Source organism: Lipotes vexillifer, unplaced genomic scaffold (assembly GCF_000442215.2).
Source record: "Lipotes vexillifer unplaced genomic scaffold, Lipotes_vexillifer_v1.1 scaffold496, whole genome shotgun sequence".
Lineage (NCBI taxonomy): Eukaryota > Metazoa > Chordata > Mammalia > Artiodactyla > Lipotidae > Lipotes > Lipotes vexillifer.
The window spans coordinates 3,568,500-3,584,150 of NW_006786690.1; the positions used below are offsets into that span (position 1 = coordinate 3,568,500).

Consider the following 15,651-nt stretch of genomic DNA (forward strand, 5'->3'; position numbering starts at 1 on the left):
AAAAAAAAAGAGTGACTTCCAGGGTGGTGACTGCAGCAGCAGTGTTGGTCCTTGGGGAAGGCCAAGCCTTCTTTTTTATTGAGATATAACTCACTGTATTAATTTCCTAGGGCTGCCATTATAAAATATGAAAAAACTAGGTGGCTTAAAACAATAGAAATGTATTCTCTCACAGTTCTGGAGGCTAGAAGTCCTAAATCAAGGTGTCAGTAGGGTTGGTTCCTTCTTTTTTTTTTATATATATATTTATTTATGTATTTATTTTTGGTTGCGTTGTGTCTTTGTTGCTGTGCATGGGCTTTCTCTAGTTGCGGCGAGCAGGGGCTACTCTCCGTTCCGGTGCGCGGGCTTCTCATTATGGTGGCTTCTCTTGTTGCAGACCATGGGCTCTAGGCATGGGGGCTCAGTAGTTGTGGCGTATGGGCTCAGTAGTTTTGGCTCATGGGCTCTAGGTGTGTGGGCTCAGTAGTTGTGGCTCACGGGCTTAGTTGCTCCGTGGCATGTGGGATCTTCCCGGACCAGGGCTCGAGCCCGTGTCCCCTGCATTGGCAGGCAGATTCTTAACCACTGTGCCACCAGGGAAGCCCAGGTTGGTTCCTCTGAGGTCTCCGAGAGAGAATCTTTCCACGCCTCTCTCCTAGTTTCTGATGATGATTGGCAATCCTAAGTGTTCCTCCGCTTTTAGGTGCGTCACTCCGGTATCTGCTTCCACCTTCGCTGGCCTTTCCTCTGTGTCTGTCTTCACATGGGCGCAATCGTATAAGGGAAGAGGGACTAATATGACTTCATCTTAGCTAATTACATCTACAGTGACCCTATTGCCAAACAAGTCATGTTCTGAGGTACTGGGGGTCAGCATTTCAACATGTCTTTGGGAAGGACACAAATCAACTTATAATATTCATATATCATAAAATTCACCATTAGACAGAGGTTTTTGCCACTCTGTGTGGGTATTCCTTGAAGAGAAAAATGCTGAAAGGAATTCACCTGGCTGTTGGCAGGTTGCTGCTGGAGCCAAGGAAGTGGCTGTCTTTGGAGCTGCCTCCGAGCTCTTCAGCAAGAAGAACATCAACTGCTCCATAGATGAGAGTGTGCAGCGGTTTGACGAAATCTTGAAGGCAGCTCGGGCAGCCAGTATCCCTGTGCGGGGGTGAGTCTGACCACATTGGTACTGCCTCTCTTTATTTCCTCAGTACCATTCTGGAATAGGGCCAGGCTCTAACTCCAGCGACCATCCCTCACAGACTCCTTATCCTGGGTGCAGGCAGCCCAAGCTCCACACCCAGACATCTTTTCCCAAGTAAATTTGGTCAGAAGAAATCCTGGCAAGTGCTTTCTCCAAACCTCATTTTTGGGTCAGTTCACCAGAGGAATCTAGCAGGACAGACACTAAACAGGGTTTGTGGAGGTCAGTTTAATCCTGGCTCCACCACCAACTCTTCACACATCCCTGAGGAATCCCCTCGGCCTCTAAGATGTCTCCGACGTCACATCTTTAATAGCAGTAGTGACAGGCGTTGCCCATGTATTATCTAATTGTAGCCTCACAATTGCCCAGCAAGGAGGCCTCTGTCCCCACTTCCAGATGACAGAACAGGCTCAGGAAGGATGAAGAGTCTGCTGTAAGGTCACACAACAAACTGCAGCCAGAATGCTGTCTCAGAAGTACACATCTGATCACATCACTCCCTGGTTAAAAACCTGTCAGTGACTCATCAACTCCAGACTTTTCAACATGGTTTACAAGCCCCTGCGTTTTTCAGCCCCTGTCACTCTGCAGCCTCGTTGCTCACATCCCTCTTCTGGCCCTGCTTCCTCAGCACACTGCATTCCAGCCAGCTGAAATTTCTTTCCATTTGTCACGTGGCCCAGTTCTCTCCTGCCTCTGGGGCTTTGCACGTGCTTTCTGTAGACTCAGGACACTCTTCCTTCTACCTCCTACTTGTCAGGGCTAACTCCTGCTCATCTTCAGGTCCTCTCATGGATGCCAGTTTCTCCACGAAGCTTTCTCTTCCCTTAGGTGGAGTTGGTGTCCCTCCTCTGGGCTCCCAGAGTCCCCTGAACATCCTCTAACAAAGCACTTACCTGCTTGTTAAATTCTCCTCTGCCTCCCATCCCCCACTAGACTCTGCTCTCCGTGAGGGCAGAGCCCACCTCAGTCCCTGCTGTACTCCCTCTCCCAGCTCTGGGCCTAGCACATAGTAGGTGCTTAGGAACCGACAGGCGGATAGATGGATGGGGAAACAAGGGCATGTCAGGTCTTCCTGACTCCCAAGCCTGTGCTCTTTCCTCAGTATTCCTTTAGCTTTTCTGTGCTCAGCAGTGATTGGAGAGTAAGAAGAAGGATTAAGATGGAAAAATACACTTGAGATGTTTGAGTCTGAAATGTATTTATCCAGCGGACATTTATTACGCCTCATAATATGCAGAGTACTTTGTAAGACTCTAAAAGGTTTTATTGGAGCCTCAGCCTGAGTGGGGTGGGTGGACATAGAAGCTGGCTACACCCGAGATCCAGACTCCTCACCGTAACTCGCAAGACCCCGTGATCAGGCTGGCGGCCTCCTCTCCAACCCCATGTTGCACTTCTTTGCCCCCTGCTGCCCACACCTCAGCTGTTTTGTCCTGTGTTCTGTGTCTTGAACACACCTACTCTTCGGTCTCAGGGACTCTACGCTGGCTCTTCTCTCTGCCTGGAACACGGCTCTCCCCGCATCTCAGCTCCAGCTTCGCGTCCTCACAGAGGTCTTCCTGGGCCATCCTACTGTTGTTGGCCTCCTCTGTTTGCTCCTGTCACACTTCCCTTGTCTTTCCTTCATAGCATGTCACTTTCTGAGATTATGTCCTTCCCTTATTAGATCACTTTTTGTTTGTTTGTTTGTTTGCTGTACGCGGGCCTCTCACTGCTGTGGCCTCTCCCACGGCGGAGCACAGGCTCCGGACGCACAGGCTCAGCGGCCATGGCTCAGGGGCCCAGCCGCTCCGCGGCACGCGGGATCCTCCCGGACCGGGGCACGAACCCGCGTCCCCTGCATCGGCAGGCGGACTCTCAACCGCCGCGCCACCAGGGAAGCCCTAGATCACTCTTTTATCACTGTCTCCCTACCTGAAACCTTAAGCTCCGTGGCGGTGGGGATACTTTCAGTCTTGCTTACTGCACTTCCCCAGTGCCTGGCACACTGTGGGCAGCTCGGTATATATCAGTTGAATAAATGAGTGTTTGAACCCTCTGGCCACTCAACCGGAGCAGCCGATCCCTTGGCCCTTGGCTGGCCCCGCTTTTTCGTTCCCGCTTTGCCTTCACCCGTCCTTGGTCCTCTCCCGAGCGTGGCCCCACTCCGTGCGGCTCCGCTGGCTGCCCATATTGCCCTCTTTAGCTTCTCCTCCCCCTTGGTTGGTCTCTGGCTGCCTCTCTGTGTGTCGCCTGCTTCCTGAACTACAGGCCTGTTAGTTTCTTCCCCTCCCTGCTGTGGCGCTGCACTGCCCGCTCCTGGCACTGAGCAGCACTGCCTTCGCCCGCTCGCCGGCATTGAGTTAGCCTCTCAGCCAGGCCCTTGGCCTCCTGCCCGGCTTCAGGTTTGGGTGCAGGCTAACCAGGGATGTGTGTCAAGCAGCCACCCTGCCCCAGCTCTGCTGGCCAAAGAGCCCGGGGGCATTGACACCAATCCTCCCTGTTTTCCCACAGGTACGTCTCCTGTGTGCTTGGATGCCCCTACGAAGGGAAGATCTCCCCGGCTAAAGTAGCTGAGGTGCGTGGGGTGGGGTTGGGGGGTGGATTTCGTGAGGGTTGGCTCCCGTGCCTGCCCCTGAGTGCGTAGGTTGCTCTCGCCACACTTTCACGGTGGGTCACCGATTTCATTTGTTTGCCCAGCTCCTTCATTAAGCCCCTCTGAGAGCACAGCCCTGCGCTCACCCCTGGAGGGCCACCTCCTAGCCTGGCATGGAGTCTCCGAAGCCCCTGCCCTCTACCCCAGGGTGAAAGCCCCTGACTCAGTTTCCAGTCTGGTCAGTGGACAGATGATGTGAGGTGAGAATCCTCTGCAGAGGGGTTCCTTGTAGTGGTTGGAGAGGCCATTGACATCCTCTGAGAATAACACAGGGCGGGAAATGAACTTGAACAGCCCAAGAACTTATGTCATTTTGTCCTCAAAAGCACCCAGCAAATTTGGTGTTATTGTTATTCCATTTTACAGTTGAGGAAACAGACTAACTTGCCATGCAGGTTGCAAATGGTGAAACCAGGTCTCAACCCCCATCTGCTTACCTCTAAAGTCCTCTTGCTCTTCCCACACACCAGGTAGCACCCGGAAATGAGCATTGGTAACAGTAGCAACTGCTTATTGAGAGTGGCTGCTGTCGTCCAGAATCTCAGCCTCCTGTTGCCGCCAGTCCTCCCTGTATCCCTGCAAAGGCTCGTCACTGTTTTTCAGAAGCAGAAATTGAAGCTCAGGAAAGTTAGGTCCGTTGCCAACGTCCCATAGCTAGTGAGCAGCGGAACTGGGAGTTTACTTCAGCATCACGTCACTCCCAAGCCTGCCGCTTCTGCTGCGCCCTCTGCTGCCCACTGGCTGCCATGGCTCCTTGTCATTCTGCCCACATGGGCAGTCGTGGAGGGGGCTCACCGATTTCTTTATCCATCAGACCACCGTTGAGTATCACCACGTCCCTGACCCCACCTCTGCCTTCCTTCCCCCTTCTCCAGCACAGCAGTGTGGAGCAGCGTCTCCTCAGGTGGGGCATATACTGCTCTGGTTTTGCAGTGATTTTAGGGGTTGACAAATGCGCTTCTAAAAATTTTAATAGTTATGTACTTCTCTTAAAAATATATAACTAGCACCCCAGACCCATGATTTCACACATCTTCCTACCAAGGATAGAGCTACACGAAAGGAATCAATTCTACTGATTCTGGTCCCTGGGTCTGACACAGTGTGTGAAGGTGGTTAAGTGGAGGACTGGATGGAGTTTCAGGCACGTGCAGGAGGAAAGCACAGGGGTTGGGGCCCCAGGGCCCGCACCCAGGGGCCAGCTCTGCTCCTTACGTCCCAGTCTCCTGACGAGTAGAAGGAGGATCGTCATTCCCACTCATAAAGTTGTAAGGAGTCTGTGGTCTGATAGGAATTTAGTGTCTCACACGTGGAGGTGTTCTGCCTAGGCTAAGGACCCCTGGCTTGAGGAATCTGGGGTCCTCCAAGTGCCTGCTTGTTTCCCCAGGTCGCCAAGAAGATGTACTCAGTGGGCTGCTATGAGATCTCTCTGGGGGACACCATTGGCGTGGGCACCCCTGGGACCATGAAGGATATGCTGTCTGCTGTCATGCATGAGGTGCCAGTGGCTGCCCTGGCTGTCCACTGCCATGACACCTATGGCCAGGCCCTGGCCAACACCTTGATGGCCCTGCAGGTAATCAGGGCATGTCCCAGAATAGAGGCACATGTCCATTCTCCCAAAGGGTACGGTGGCAGGACAGCTATGTGTCATTTATTCTTTCCGCAAGCGCTCACTGTGCTGAAGGCCCACACCTGTGTGCCAGGCCGCGGGCTGGCCATGGCGGACACAGACGTGTGACCCTGCCCTGAAAGTGCCTGCATCTGTCTGTTAGGAGAGACAGTCGAGAATCAGGTGATAATCCTAACACATTGTGACAGATGCCACGCAGGGAGGAAGCCTGGGGCTCGGCAAGGCCCCAGTCCCAGCTGGGGAGGTCAGGGAGGATTCGCCAGGGGAGGCCTGAAGGACACGACAAAGTTAAGCAGTTGAAAAAGGGAAGCGAAAGGTGACCAGGCAGCACTGCATTGTAAGACTAAGGTGGGGTCAGGGAGGACTCAGGTGCCCCGGCCCCGCCCTAGCACACAGGGCTGTGAGTGCGCGTGCGTGTGCCTGTGTGTAGCGAGAGCGGGCAGGAAGGAGGGAGGGAGGCAGAGGTCACTCAGAGGGAGAACTTTTAATGCTGTTCCCCAAAGATTGGACTAAGACCTCAGAATGGGTTTCTTTTGAGGCTTGCTTCTTGCGGGCTGGCCCAGAATGAGGGTCCCATGGCCCAGCAGCCCCTTAGACGGAAATTTCCGCGTGTCTGACCACAGGCCGCCCTGCTGTAGTGATAGAGTCTGAGTCTAGCCGGTTGTCTTTAGGTTAGCCAGAGCAATCCGGGGCCACCTCATTTTTTCCCCTCTTTTTAGTTCTCATGTTACCTCCTTGAGGCTCATGTCTTTAAGCCAGATGATTCTATTACCTTCTGGGTCTGTTTTCTCAGAGTTGAGGTTTAAGGAGAGAGGAGAAAGTGAAACAGTCATCTTAGGAAAGTGGGAGCGACTGACCTAGGGAAATGGGATAGGCCTCCGTGGGGTTAGAGGCTTGACGTGGGGTGAGGGAGGGGGTTAGTTTAGGTCAGTGATCGGGAAGGGCCCCTCTGAGGAGGTGGCTTTTAGGCTGAGAAGGAGAAGGTGAGTCGACCATGAAAGGAAGGAGGGTGGATATTCCTGGCAGAGGAAACAGTGTAGCATAAAAGACTCACACTGTTTTAGGAACTACAAAGAGGAACAGTTTCTTTCAGTGGGATTTTCACGTTGACTGAATCATAAGCCAAAGAATTTCAGGCAGCAGATGGTAGGTTTACAAGAACCGGCTTTGTTGGCTCTGGTCCCCACGGTGACAGCCATGTTTCACCATCCTTGTTTGCAGATGGGAGTGAGTGTCGTGGACTCTTCTGTGGCGGGACTTGGAGGCTGTCCCTATGCACACGGAGCATCGGGAAACTTGGCCACCGAGGACCTGGTCTACATGCTGGCCGGCTTGGGCGTTCATACGGTAATGCCACCTGCCTCCCAGTGGCGACAGCCCTGAACTGACCAGAGCTCTGCCTGAAGCCGGAGGACAGAAGCTACTGGGATTCTTCAGGGTTTCTGTGGTGGTGCTGGTGCAGTTAAGAGAAGGGTGCCAAGGGATCAGGGCCATTCTGTCATATGTTTTGGGATAACAGAGCGTGGCAGATAGAGGCCACGAGGAGGCAGGCCCTCAGTGTGAGTCTGACGGTTCAGTCTGAGGGGGCACGGGGGGGTGGGGAGAGAGCCCTGAAAGAGTAAAGCCATGACCTGAAGCGAGTCAGTTTCCTCTGGACCTTTGTTTTGTTCTCTGAAAAATGAGGGCAGTAGAATTAGCCCCCCAGGGCTCTGCCGGAGTCAGTAAAGGGCCCTCAGCGTGGGTTGGAAGCATCTGTGCTTTTGGATTAGACAGAACTGGGTTTAAAACCTAGTCCTGTCACTCACAGGCTGTGTGACCTGACACATTACTTCACAGCTCTGGGCCTAGGAAATGGGAATAATAACAGCCCCTATCTCACAGAGTCATTATGAGGATAAGAAAATGTGGAATGCTTGGCCCAGAGCTAAGCAGATAGTACGCATCAGTAAATAGGAGCTATTGTTATCAAGAGGTTTTCAGTGTGGCCCTTTAGTTGGTGTTTTTTTTAATTTTTTTAAATTTTCACTTATTTATTCATTTTTGGCTGCATTGGGTTACGTGCTGGGTTTCTCTAGTTGTGGACAGAGGAGGCTACTCTTCGTTGCAGTGCGTGGGCTTCTCGTTGCGGTGGCTTCACTTGTAGCAGAGCACGGGCTCTAGAGCGCAGGCTCAGTAGCTGTGGCACACAGGCTTAGTTACTCCGTGGCATGTGGGATCTTCCCAGACCAGGGATCAAACCTGTGTCCCCTGCACCGGCAGGCAGATTTTTATCCACTGTGCCACCAGGGAAGCCCTTAGTTGGTGTTTTTACTCCTGTTTCTCTCTGCCTCACGGTCCTTACTTCAGTATTCAGTGTTTGACCACTGTGGGCCAGGCCTGTGCTAGACTCTGGAGTTGGAGAACCACACAAGACTACTGAGCTCCCTTCCCTGGTGGCGGCACTACAAACCATTTCACACATTGAGGGCGGTCAGAGGGGAACCCCACATGCCACGAGGACACCACCTCACAGGCAACTGGTATCCCGTCGTCAGAGGAACAAGGGCCCAGTTGTCTTCACCCTTACACAGTTTTCTGTCCAGTCTGGTGTTTCCCTGGGTGTTGAGGTCATGTCGTGACTTACTGCATCCTCTAACTTGTTTCCCTAAGGGTGTGAACCTCCAGAAGCTCCTGGAAGCTGGGGCCTTTATCTGTCAAGCCCTGAACAGAAGAACCAGCTCCAAAGTGGCTCAGGCTACCTGTAAACTGTGAGCCCCTTGCCCCACAAAGCCCTGGGGACTGTGCGGGAATAGGGACATGTGTGGATGACTCACAGATGGGCATGTGGAAATGGGAATGAAATCAACAGGAGTAGGCCCCTCACTGCCAGCTCTGCACCTAGGTCTCTCCTGGCGGAAAGGAAGTGGACTGGAGTTGCCTGGCCTCAGGCCCTCCCTGCCTGACCTGAGTATGAGTAAGAGGCTTGGGCAGCTGGAGGTCTCCCTTCACCATGGACCCAAAGGCCCAGGAGTTGGATGCCTAAGGGCACTTGGGAACCCAATTCTCTGACTTGGGTTGATCCTCAAGTCTCACCTCTGGGTGAATCCTGCCAGTTGGCCACTCTACACAGCTTGATGCTGCCATATCCTTGGGGCCATTGCTCGCTGACTTTGTAGGGCAGAGGGGCAGGGAGTTTTTCCCTCAGCTGGCAGAGGGCATTTGGCGAAGGGGTGAGGGCTGAGCTGTGGTGGCCACCTGCCAACTCCAGCACCTCTGGAAAACCTTCACTTTGAACATGATTGTTGAAAGCAGCTTATGTAATTAAAGGTTTAATGACATAACCATTCCAGTGTTCTGTTGTACAGATGTGTGTACATAGGGGAGAGGGAATAAAGCATCTTTTCAACATTTCCTCTAAGAGGAAAACACAGACTTCAGTTTATTAATCTCTGAATTTTCTCCCTCTTTCCCCTCTTGAGAACTGGGGAGGTCGATGATAATGACAGCGCTGACCAGAGCACCCTGGGGAGGTTGTTTCTGAGGCTCGTGGCTCTGTGACCTGGGCTGTTGCACAAGGTCCTCTGGGCCTGGGCAGGTACAGCTCTGGGCGCACTCAGCTGTCAGGACCTCAGCCTCTCCTGCCTGTCAGCGTCCTTGCTGGACTCGGGCAGGCGCAGGGCACTCAGGCTGTGGGACACACGTGTGCATTTCTTCCTTTGCTCGGGTTTCATCATGCAGTATGTCATACCTTTATACACATCATTCCTTAGCCCTCCCTTTATTTTAAACAAAAACAGAACACCATTTTCTAACGTACTATTATGGTAGGCAGGGTGCAAACCGTTCCAGGCTGACCGCAATTGGCGCTGTAATTCCTGTTTTAGTTTCAGGGCTCCCTTAGCGGTATTTTTTTTAAAAAAACACCTATCTAATCTATCCATCTTATCTATCTAATCTAATCTATGCCGGGTCTTCGTTGCTGCGTTCGGGATCTTTAGGTGCGGCATATGGACTTCTTAGTTGCAGCATGCATGCGGGATCTAGTTCCCCGATCGAACCGCGGGGCCCCTGTATTGGGAGCACGGAGTCTTACAGGACCGACAGGGAAGTTCCCTTTGGCGGATTTTTAAACTAGACCTTCCAGAACGGCAGCCTCTGGGCGACCCCTACCCGTCCCCGTCCTTCGGCGCCGTTCCTCTCGCCTCTGTTCCAAGCAGCCATCTGCTTCATGCCAGGGTTACTAAAAAGAAAGAGTTTGGCAGCTACGAAAACTGGAAAACCTGCGGGCGAGCGTGGAGCCGCGGTCTTCGGCCCCGCGCTTGGCTGTGGCTCCCGCCGCGGGACGGCTGCCGGGCGCCCCTGAGAAGCCCCATCTCCTGGGGCGCGGCGCCTGTCTCCCGTGGTCGGGACAAGCGCCGGCGCCTGGGCTCGCGGGCGCGGCTCCGGGCCGTGCCGTGCCTTCCTCCGCCCACCTCCCAGGCACGGGTCGGTACCGCCCTCTGCGGGACGTGCCGCGCAGGCGTCCTGAAGACGTAGCCTCCTTGGTCCTCCCGGCGCCCCGTACTGCGGTCTCCCCGCTGACACGTCTCTTGGGGGCGTGGAGGAGGCGGGGCCAGGGCGGGCCGTCGGTTCTTAAAGGGACGGCGCGGAGCTCGGGAGGCGGCGCCGTTCGAGGCAGCGCGGGGTACGTGGTGCGGAGCAGGCTCGGGAGGCGAATGGGGGGCCTGGGCGGATTTGCGAGGGGCCGGGTGGTCCGCCGGGCGCGAGGGAGAGTCTCGGGGGTCTGGGCTGCGTTCTGGGCAGAGTCCCGCCGCGGCGGACCCACCCTCGCTGCTCGCAGCTCCCGCTGCCTTGGCTGGGGTGGCCAGGGTTCATTCATTCCCGGCCGAGGCACTCCTAGTTCGGCCCCCTCCGAGCCACCGCCCGAATCCCAGCCTGAGGCTCAAGTGCACTTGATAGCTCACGGCCCTGCGCCCCCTCCTCTCCATTTTACGGACTGGGAAAACTGAGGAGGCGACAGCTGACCGAGGCCACTCTGCGAGTCGGAGGGAGGCCGGCCTCACCAGCCTTCCTGCCTCCCATAGCTCCCCCGCCACCACTTTCCGGGGGCCCGCACAGTGCGTGGAGCTCGGTGGGAAGGCGGCGGGGGCGGCTTCAGCGTCAGGAGCGGAGTCCAGCGGGAAACAGTGGGGGCGGGGGGCGAACTGCTTGGGGAGAGGGGCGGGGCTTTGATCCTGGAGATCCAGATTCTAGCCCGGCCAGCACTAGCTTTGTGACTTAAGGCAATTACTTCACCTCTCTGACCTTAGTATCCTTTTTTGTAAAGTGCCAGTAATAACACCTGCCTCATCAGGATATTGGGGGAATTCAGGAAAATAATGCAAAAGTGACCAATACAGAGCCTGGCACGCAGCGGGCGTTCAGTCGAGCTGGATGAGCCCAGAAGAGGATTGACGCAGCTCGGAGGAAGGCGGCTGCGGGCCAGGCCGCCCGGAATGAAAGACCTCAGTGTCTGGGTTTCCTCCCCCGCCCCCCTCCTCCACTCCACCGTCTCTGCCCGTAGAGTTTATTCTGGGTGGTGGTGCACACCTGACAGTGGAGCCTGGGGCCGAGGCCACGTCTACACTACCCTGTTCAGTGCCACCTAGAATTAGGCGGGATCCTTAGCTCCAAGCCGGGAGTGGCATCCGCACAGGCGGAACCAGCCTGGCTGACCTGGGGTGGGGCCCACTCCAGGAGTGCAGTGCTGTAACCCCACAGCTGGGCTCAGCCTGCCTGGCAGAAGACCCCACCCTGAGGCCATCTGCTATATTTCCTGCCTCCTCCCAGTTGACCTTTGTGGGAGGGAGTCAGGGGGCTGCTTACCCCAGGAGGTATTAGTCACTGAACCAAGGAGCCAGTTTATACCTACTGATGGCAGAGGGACTGGGAAGGTCTGAGTCTGAGCAGACAGAACCCCTTCCTGGGCTCTTGGAGTCCCAATGCTGCTGCCCTGTTTCCTTCTGTCCAGAACTGTCCAGTCCCCACACACCTCGGGGAAGGCAGTGTGGAGCCTAGGGTTCCATCTTCCCAACCCCCGGTCAGTTATGGCGCTTGTGCCATCAGTCTCCCCACCTGTACCATGTGGCAGGCCTTTAAAATCACCTCATCCGACCCTCACACTACCACGTGATAGTTGTACAGTTATAAACTCCATGTTATAGAGATGGAAACTAAGGCCAAGAGAGAAGTGGTCTCCAAGGCCTAAGGCCAGAAAGTGATGGTATCCAGTCTTGGGCCAGGGCTGACTCCAGACCCACCCTATTAACTAGGACACACCACTGCCTCCCTGTGACGCCAGAGTCCAGATCGAAGGAGGCCCTAAGCAGGCAGCCTCAGCCACCTCTGAGTCTCTGTCCTGGGCCAGGCGCGATGGCAGAGAAGGTGCTGGTAACAGGTGGGGCTGGCTACATCGGCAGCCACACCGTGCTGGAGCTGCTGGAGGCGGGCTATTCGCCGGTGGTCGTCGACAACTTCCATAACGCCATTCGTGGTGAGCAGGTGGAGGGGGGCTGGGGCTCCCAAGGGGATGGAAGGGAAACCCTGCGTTCTGCCTCCAAGAGATTTGTGTCTGGCCAGTCCCTTGGGATCCCAGCACCCCATCTCCTCTGACCTTGATGGCCTCTTTGTGCCCAACCAGGAGGGGGCTCCATGCCTGAGAGCTTGTGGCGGGTTCAGGAGCTGACAGGCCACTCTGTGGAGTTTGAGGAGATGGACATCTTGGACCAGGCATCCCTACAGCGTCTTTTTAAGAAGGTGGGTGCTTGGCAGGCAGACAGGCGGGGGGCATAGCCAAGGGCCAGGCCTGTAAGCAACCTCTGACCCCAGCTTTGCAACCCTGCAGCACAGCTTCACGGCGGTCATCCACTTTGCTGGGCTCAAGGCTGTGGGCGAGTCGGTGCAGAAACCTCTGGATTATTACAGGGTTAACCTGACAGGAACCATCCAGCTTCTGGAGGTGAGACATGAGGCGAGGACACAGACGCTGTGAGGTCCCCTGGCCGGGTACGCAGTGCCAAACACGGTGGCAGAGCCCAAGCTGTGTCATCTTTGACAGGTCTTTGCCTCTCAGCCTCAGTCTCCCCTTCTGTAAATGGGAGCCCATAGCTCAGCCCCACCCACCTGGGAGGTGTAAGGGGGCAGGAATAACGTGTGAGGCAAAGGCCACTGATGCCTCCCCTCCACGGGCAGATCATGAGGGCCCACGGGGTGAAGAACCTGGTGTTTAGCAGCTCGGCCACCGTGTATGGGAACCCCCAGTACCTGCCTCTGGATGAGGCTCACCCCACAGGTGGCTGTACCAATCCCTATGGCAAGTCCAAGTTCTTCATCGAGGAAATGATCCGGGACCTGTGCCAGGCAGACAAGGTGAGGGCCCCCTTTGACTGAGCCATGGCTCCGCTCACGGACCCCTCACAGCCCACCCCCGCGAGCCTGAGGACGGGATCCTGATTAGCCTCCACCAAGGAGGCGGCTGGGGTTCAGGAAGCAGCAGTGACTTGCACGCAGTCACAGCACTTGCAGGGAGGGCCCGATACCCTGCTCCTTTCTAGGGATAGAGAACCAGCAGGGTGGGCTCTGGATTCAGCTGGGACACGCAGCCTGCACCCCAACCCCCATCGTCTGACCCGCGTCCCACAGGCCTGGAATGCAGTGCTGCTGCGATATTTCAACCCCATAGGCGCCCACGCCTCGGGCTGCATCGGCGAGGATCCCCAGGGCATCCCCAATAACCTCATGCCCTATGTCTCCCAGGTAAGGGAGAAGGGAGAGGAAGGGGGTGGCCCTAGGCTTGAGGGCTACAGCTGGTGCCAGGGTCCTGGGAAAAGCTAACCTGACCTCCACCCCAGGTGGCGATTGGACGACGGGAGGCACTGAATGTCTTTGGCGACGACTATGACACAGAGGATGGCACAGGTGAGCCCAGAACCAGGAGGAGCCAGGAGTGGGAGCCGGGAGGGAGACTGCGGTGGGACAGAGACTGTACTGCACCCAGCGCCCCACCACCTCCTCCTCCTCTGCAGGCGTCCGGGATTACATCCATGTCGTGGATCTGGCCAAGGGCCACATCGCGGCCTTGAGGAAGCTGAAGGAGCAGTGTGGCTGCCGGGTAGGAAGAGAAGGGAGGGAGGGGAAGGAGACGGAGGCCTGGACCAATGGGGCCCAGAGGGGTAGTAAGTCCAGCCCCCGGCACAGTCCCTGTTCTCCTCTCTGGGCAGATCTACAACCTGGGCACGGGCACGGGCTATTCGGTGTTACAGATGGTCGTGGCCATGGAGAAGGCCTCGGGGAAGAAGGTAGGCTGGCAGCCCACCCTGACCCACCCCCAGCCCCTCCCACTAACCTACATGACGGGCATCCCAGCACCGCCCTGTCTCCTCAAGCCTACCTTAGGACTTGACGCCTGAGAGCGAGACCCTGCTCTGGACCTCCATTTCTTGAGGGCCTGGTCAGCAAGTTGGCAGATAAAGGCCAGGGCCAGCTCAGCTAAGCTACAACCACCCCCTCTCTTGCAGATCCCATACAAGGTGGTGGCCCGGCGGGAAGGCGATGTGGCTGCCTGTTATGCCAACCCCAGCCTGGCCCTCAAGGAGCTGGGCTGGTCAGCAGCCTTAGGGCTGGATAGGATGTGTGAGTGCTAGCCCAACCCCTGACCCTGGGTTCTGGCCTGGCCCCTGGGAGAGAGTCAGGGGCTAGGAAAAGGGCCGCCGGGGGTCTGGGCCTGCCTACTCCGGGCTGTCCTAGTGGGTGTGGGCCCTGCACTCCAGCGTGGACCCTGAGCACAGACCTCGCCCCATCACAGGTGAAGATCTATGGCGCTGGCAGAAGCAGAACCCTTCAGGCTTTGGCGCACAGGCCTGAGACCCTTACCTACCAGGGACCAGAAAAGGAAGAGAAACAACTGCCTGCTCTCCAGCCTCTGGGAGGAACCCAGGGGCCTCAGAGCTTCCCCTACCTCAGACCCCAACTGTGCCCACTCAGCCCACCAGGCATGAGGCCAAAGGCACCACTGACCAGGTATCAGGGGTCTCTATTCCACAGGGTCCAGGAACCCAGGAGGACCACCAAGAGCAAGTGGGGCGAAACAGGGCCCTGAGACACACAGAACGCCCTCCTCCCAGGCACTAATTTATACTGCTACGAAGGAGCTTCCCAAAGTATTTAAAATAAAGTTTTCTTACACTAGAGCAGATTCTTGCACATGATCACACTCTACCCCTTGGATAGAATCATCCAGGCCTAAGAGTTGAAGCAATTTCTTTAATTTTATCGGAATCCAGACACAACAAGAAAAACACCCAAAACTACATGGAGACAGAAGACGAGACACGACTCCTCCCCACCTCCCCCCGGCCCTAGAGTGGGGACAACGTGGGGTGAGGCAGCTGGGGGAGACCTTGAGCCTCAGTCCAGCCCTGCAGGCTCCAGGCCCGCGGGGGCAGAGGGTAATGGGGAGGCAGGGCCCAGCCCCCAAGTCAGAATGGCTGAGGGGAGGCCCCCTCGAAGGACTCCGCCCCATCACCCACACTCCTGCACAGGGGCAGGGGAGCCCACAGCAGCAAGGGGGCCCGGGCTACGGACACATTCATGATTGAGAAGCAGCTGGAGTGGAGGCAGGAGAGACGATTATCTGGGCAGAATCAGCTGGCGGGAGAGGGTGGGAGGTGGGGCCTGGGAGGGCCCCAGGGGCCAAACCCTGAGGTCACAGGAGGGGCCCAAAGTGGGGCTAGTGAGTGAGGTCCTGAGTGAGTGGGTCAGCGGCTGGGCCCCTTTCTCCCGCTGCCTACAGCCCCTCCAATACTGCTGCCAGGGGGGGCCCCCCCTCCAGGGAAATGGGATAAGAAAGCAGCCCACCCCCTGCGGCAAACAGCCAGGTGGCTGAAGTCAGGAAGGGAGGCCCAGCCAGGCCTTGGCCTGCCTACCCCAGAGGCCTGTGGGAAGAGGAAGGGTCCAGGAGGGTGAGAAAGGGGCTCGACCGGCTCAGATCCAAGATGGTGCCGCGCGTGCCAAGTCCCCCATGAGCTGGGGGACCGCGCTGGGGGCCAGCAACTGTAGTTAGACAGGAGGCAGCAGCTTCTCAAGAAACTCCTTCACAGCTGCCATCTCCTGGGGGTGGGGGGTGGGTATTGTGAGAGGCTCCTGGCTGGAGGGAGGAAGGAGAAGGGCGGG

The 15,651-nt window shown here is 56.3% G+C and overlaps 3 protein-coding genes across 5 annotated transcripts in view; 2 read left to right on the forward strand and 1 right to left on the reverse strand.

The window, feature by feature from the left end:
* Positions 1–8,780, forward strand: part of HMGCL (3-hydroxy-3-methylglutaryl-CoA lyase) — a 16,904-nt gene extending 8,124 nt beyond the window's left edge. The window contains exons 5-9 of one of the 2 annotated variants that reach the window (XM_007459170.1): positions 1,005–1,153; positions 3,689–3,752; positions 5,218–5,406; positions 6,685–6,810; positions 8,113–8,780. In XM_007459170.1, coding sequence (XP_007459232.1) covers positions 1,005–1,153; positions 3,689–3,752; positions 5,218–5,406; positions 6,685–6,810; positions 8,113–8,214 — 630 coding nt within the window. In that variant the 3' untranslated portion in view covers positions 8,215–8,780. The remainder of the gene's footprint in view (positions 1–1,004; positions 1,154–3,688; positions 3,753–5,217; positions 5,407–6,684; positions 6,811–8,112) is intronic. The other variant, XM_007459171.1, reaches the window with a different exon arrangement.
* Positions 8,781–10,094: 1,314 nt separating this feature from the next.
* On the forward strand, positions 10,095–14,671 carry GALE (UDP-galactose-4-epimerase). Its single transcript, XM_007459172.1, has 11 exons — positions 10,095–10,144; positions 11,754–11,974; positions 12,122–12,237; positions 12,326–12,439; positions 12,673–12,849; positions 13,123–13,236; positions 13,332–13,398; positions 13,506–13,591; positions 13,701–13,778; positions 13,998–14,112; positions 14,285–14,671. Exons 2-11 carry the CDS (start codon positions 11,854–11,856, stop codon positions 14,341–14,343), a joined length of 1,047 nt encoding a protein of 348 aa, XP_007459234.1. The 5' UTR covers positions 10,095–10,144; positions 11,754–11,853; the 3' UTR covers positions 14,344–14,671.
* Positions 14,672–14,724: 53 nt separating this feature from the next.
* LYPLA2 (lysophospholipase 2) overlaps positions 14,725–15,651 on the reverse strand; it is a 5,046-nt gene continuing 4,119 nt past the window's right edge. The window contains exon 10 of one of the 2 annotated variants that reach the window (XM_007459174.1): positions 14,725–15,588. In XM_007459174.1, the coding sequence (XP_007459236.1) occupies positions 15,538–15,588 (51 nt within the window). In that variant the 3' untranslated portion in view covers positions 14,725–15,537. The remainder of the gene's footprint in view (positions 15,589–15,651) is intronic. The other variant, XM_007459173.1, reaches the window with a different exon arrangement.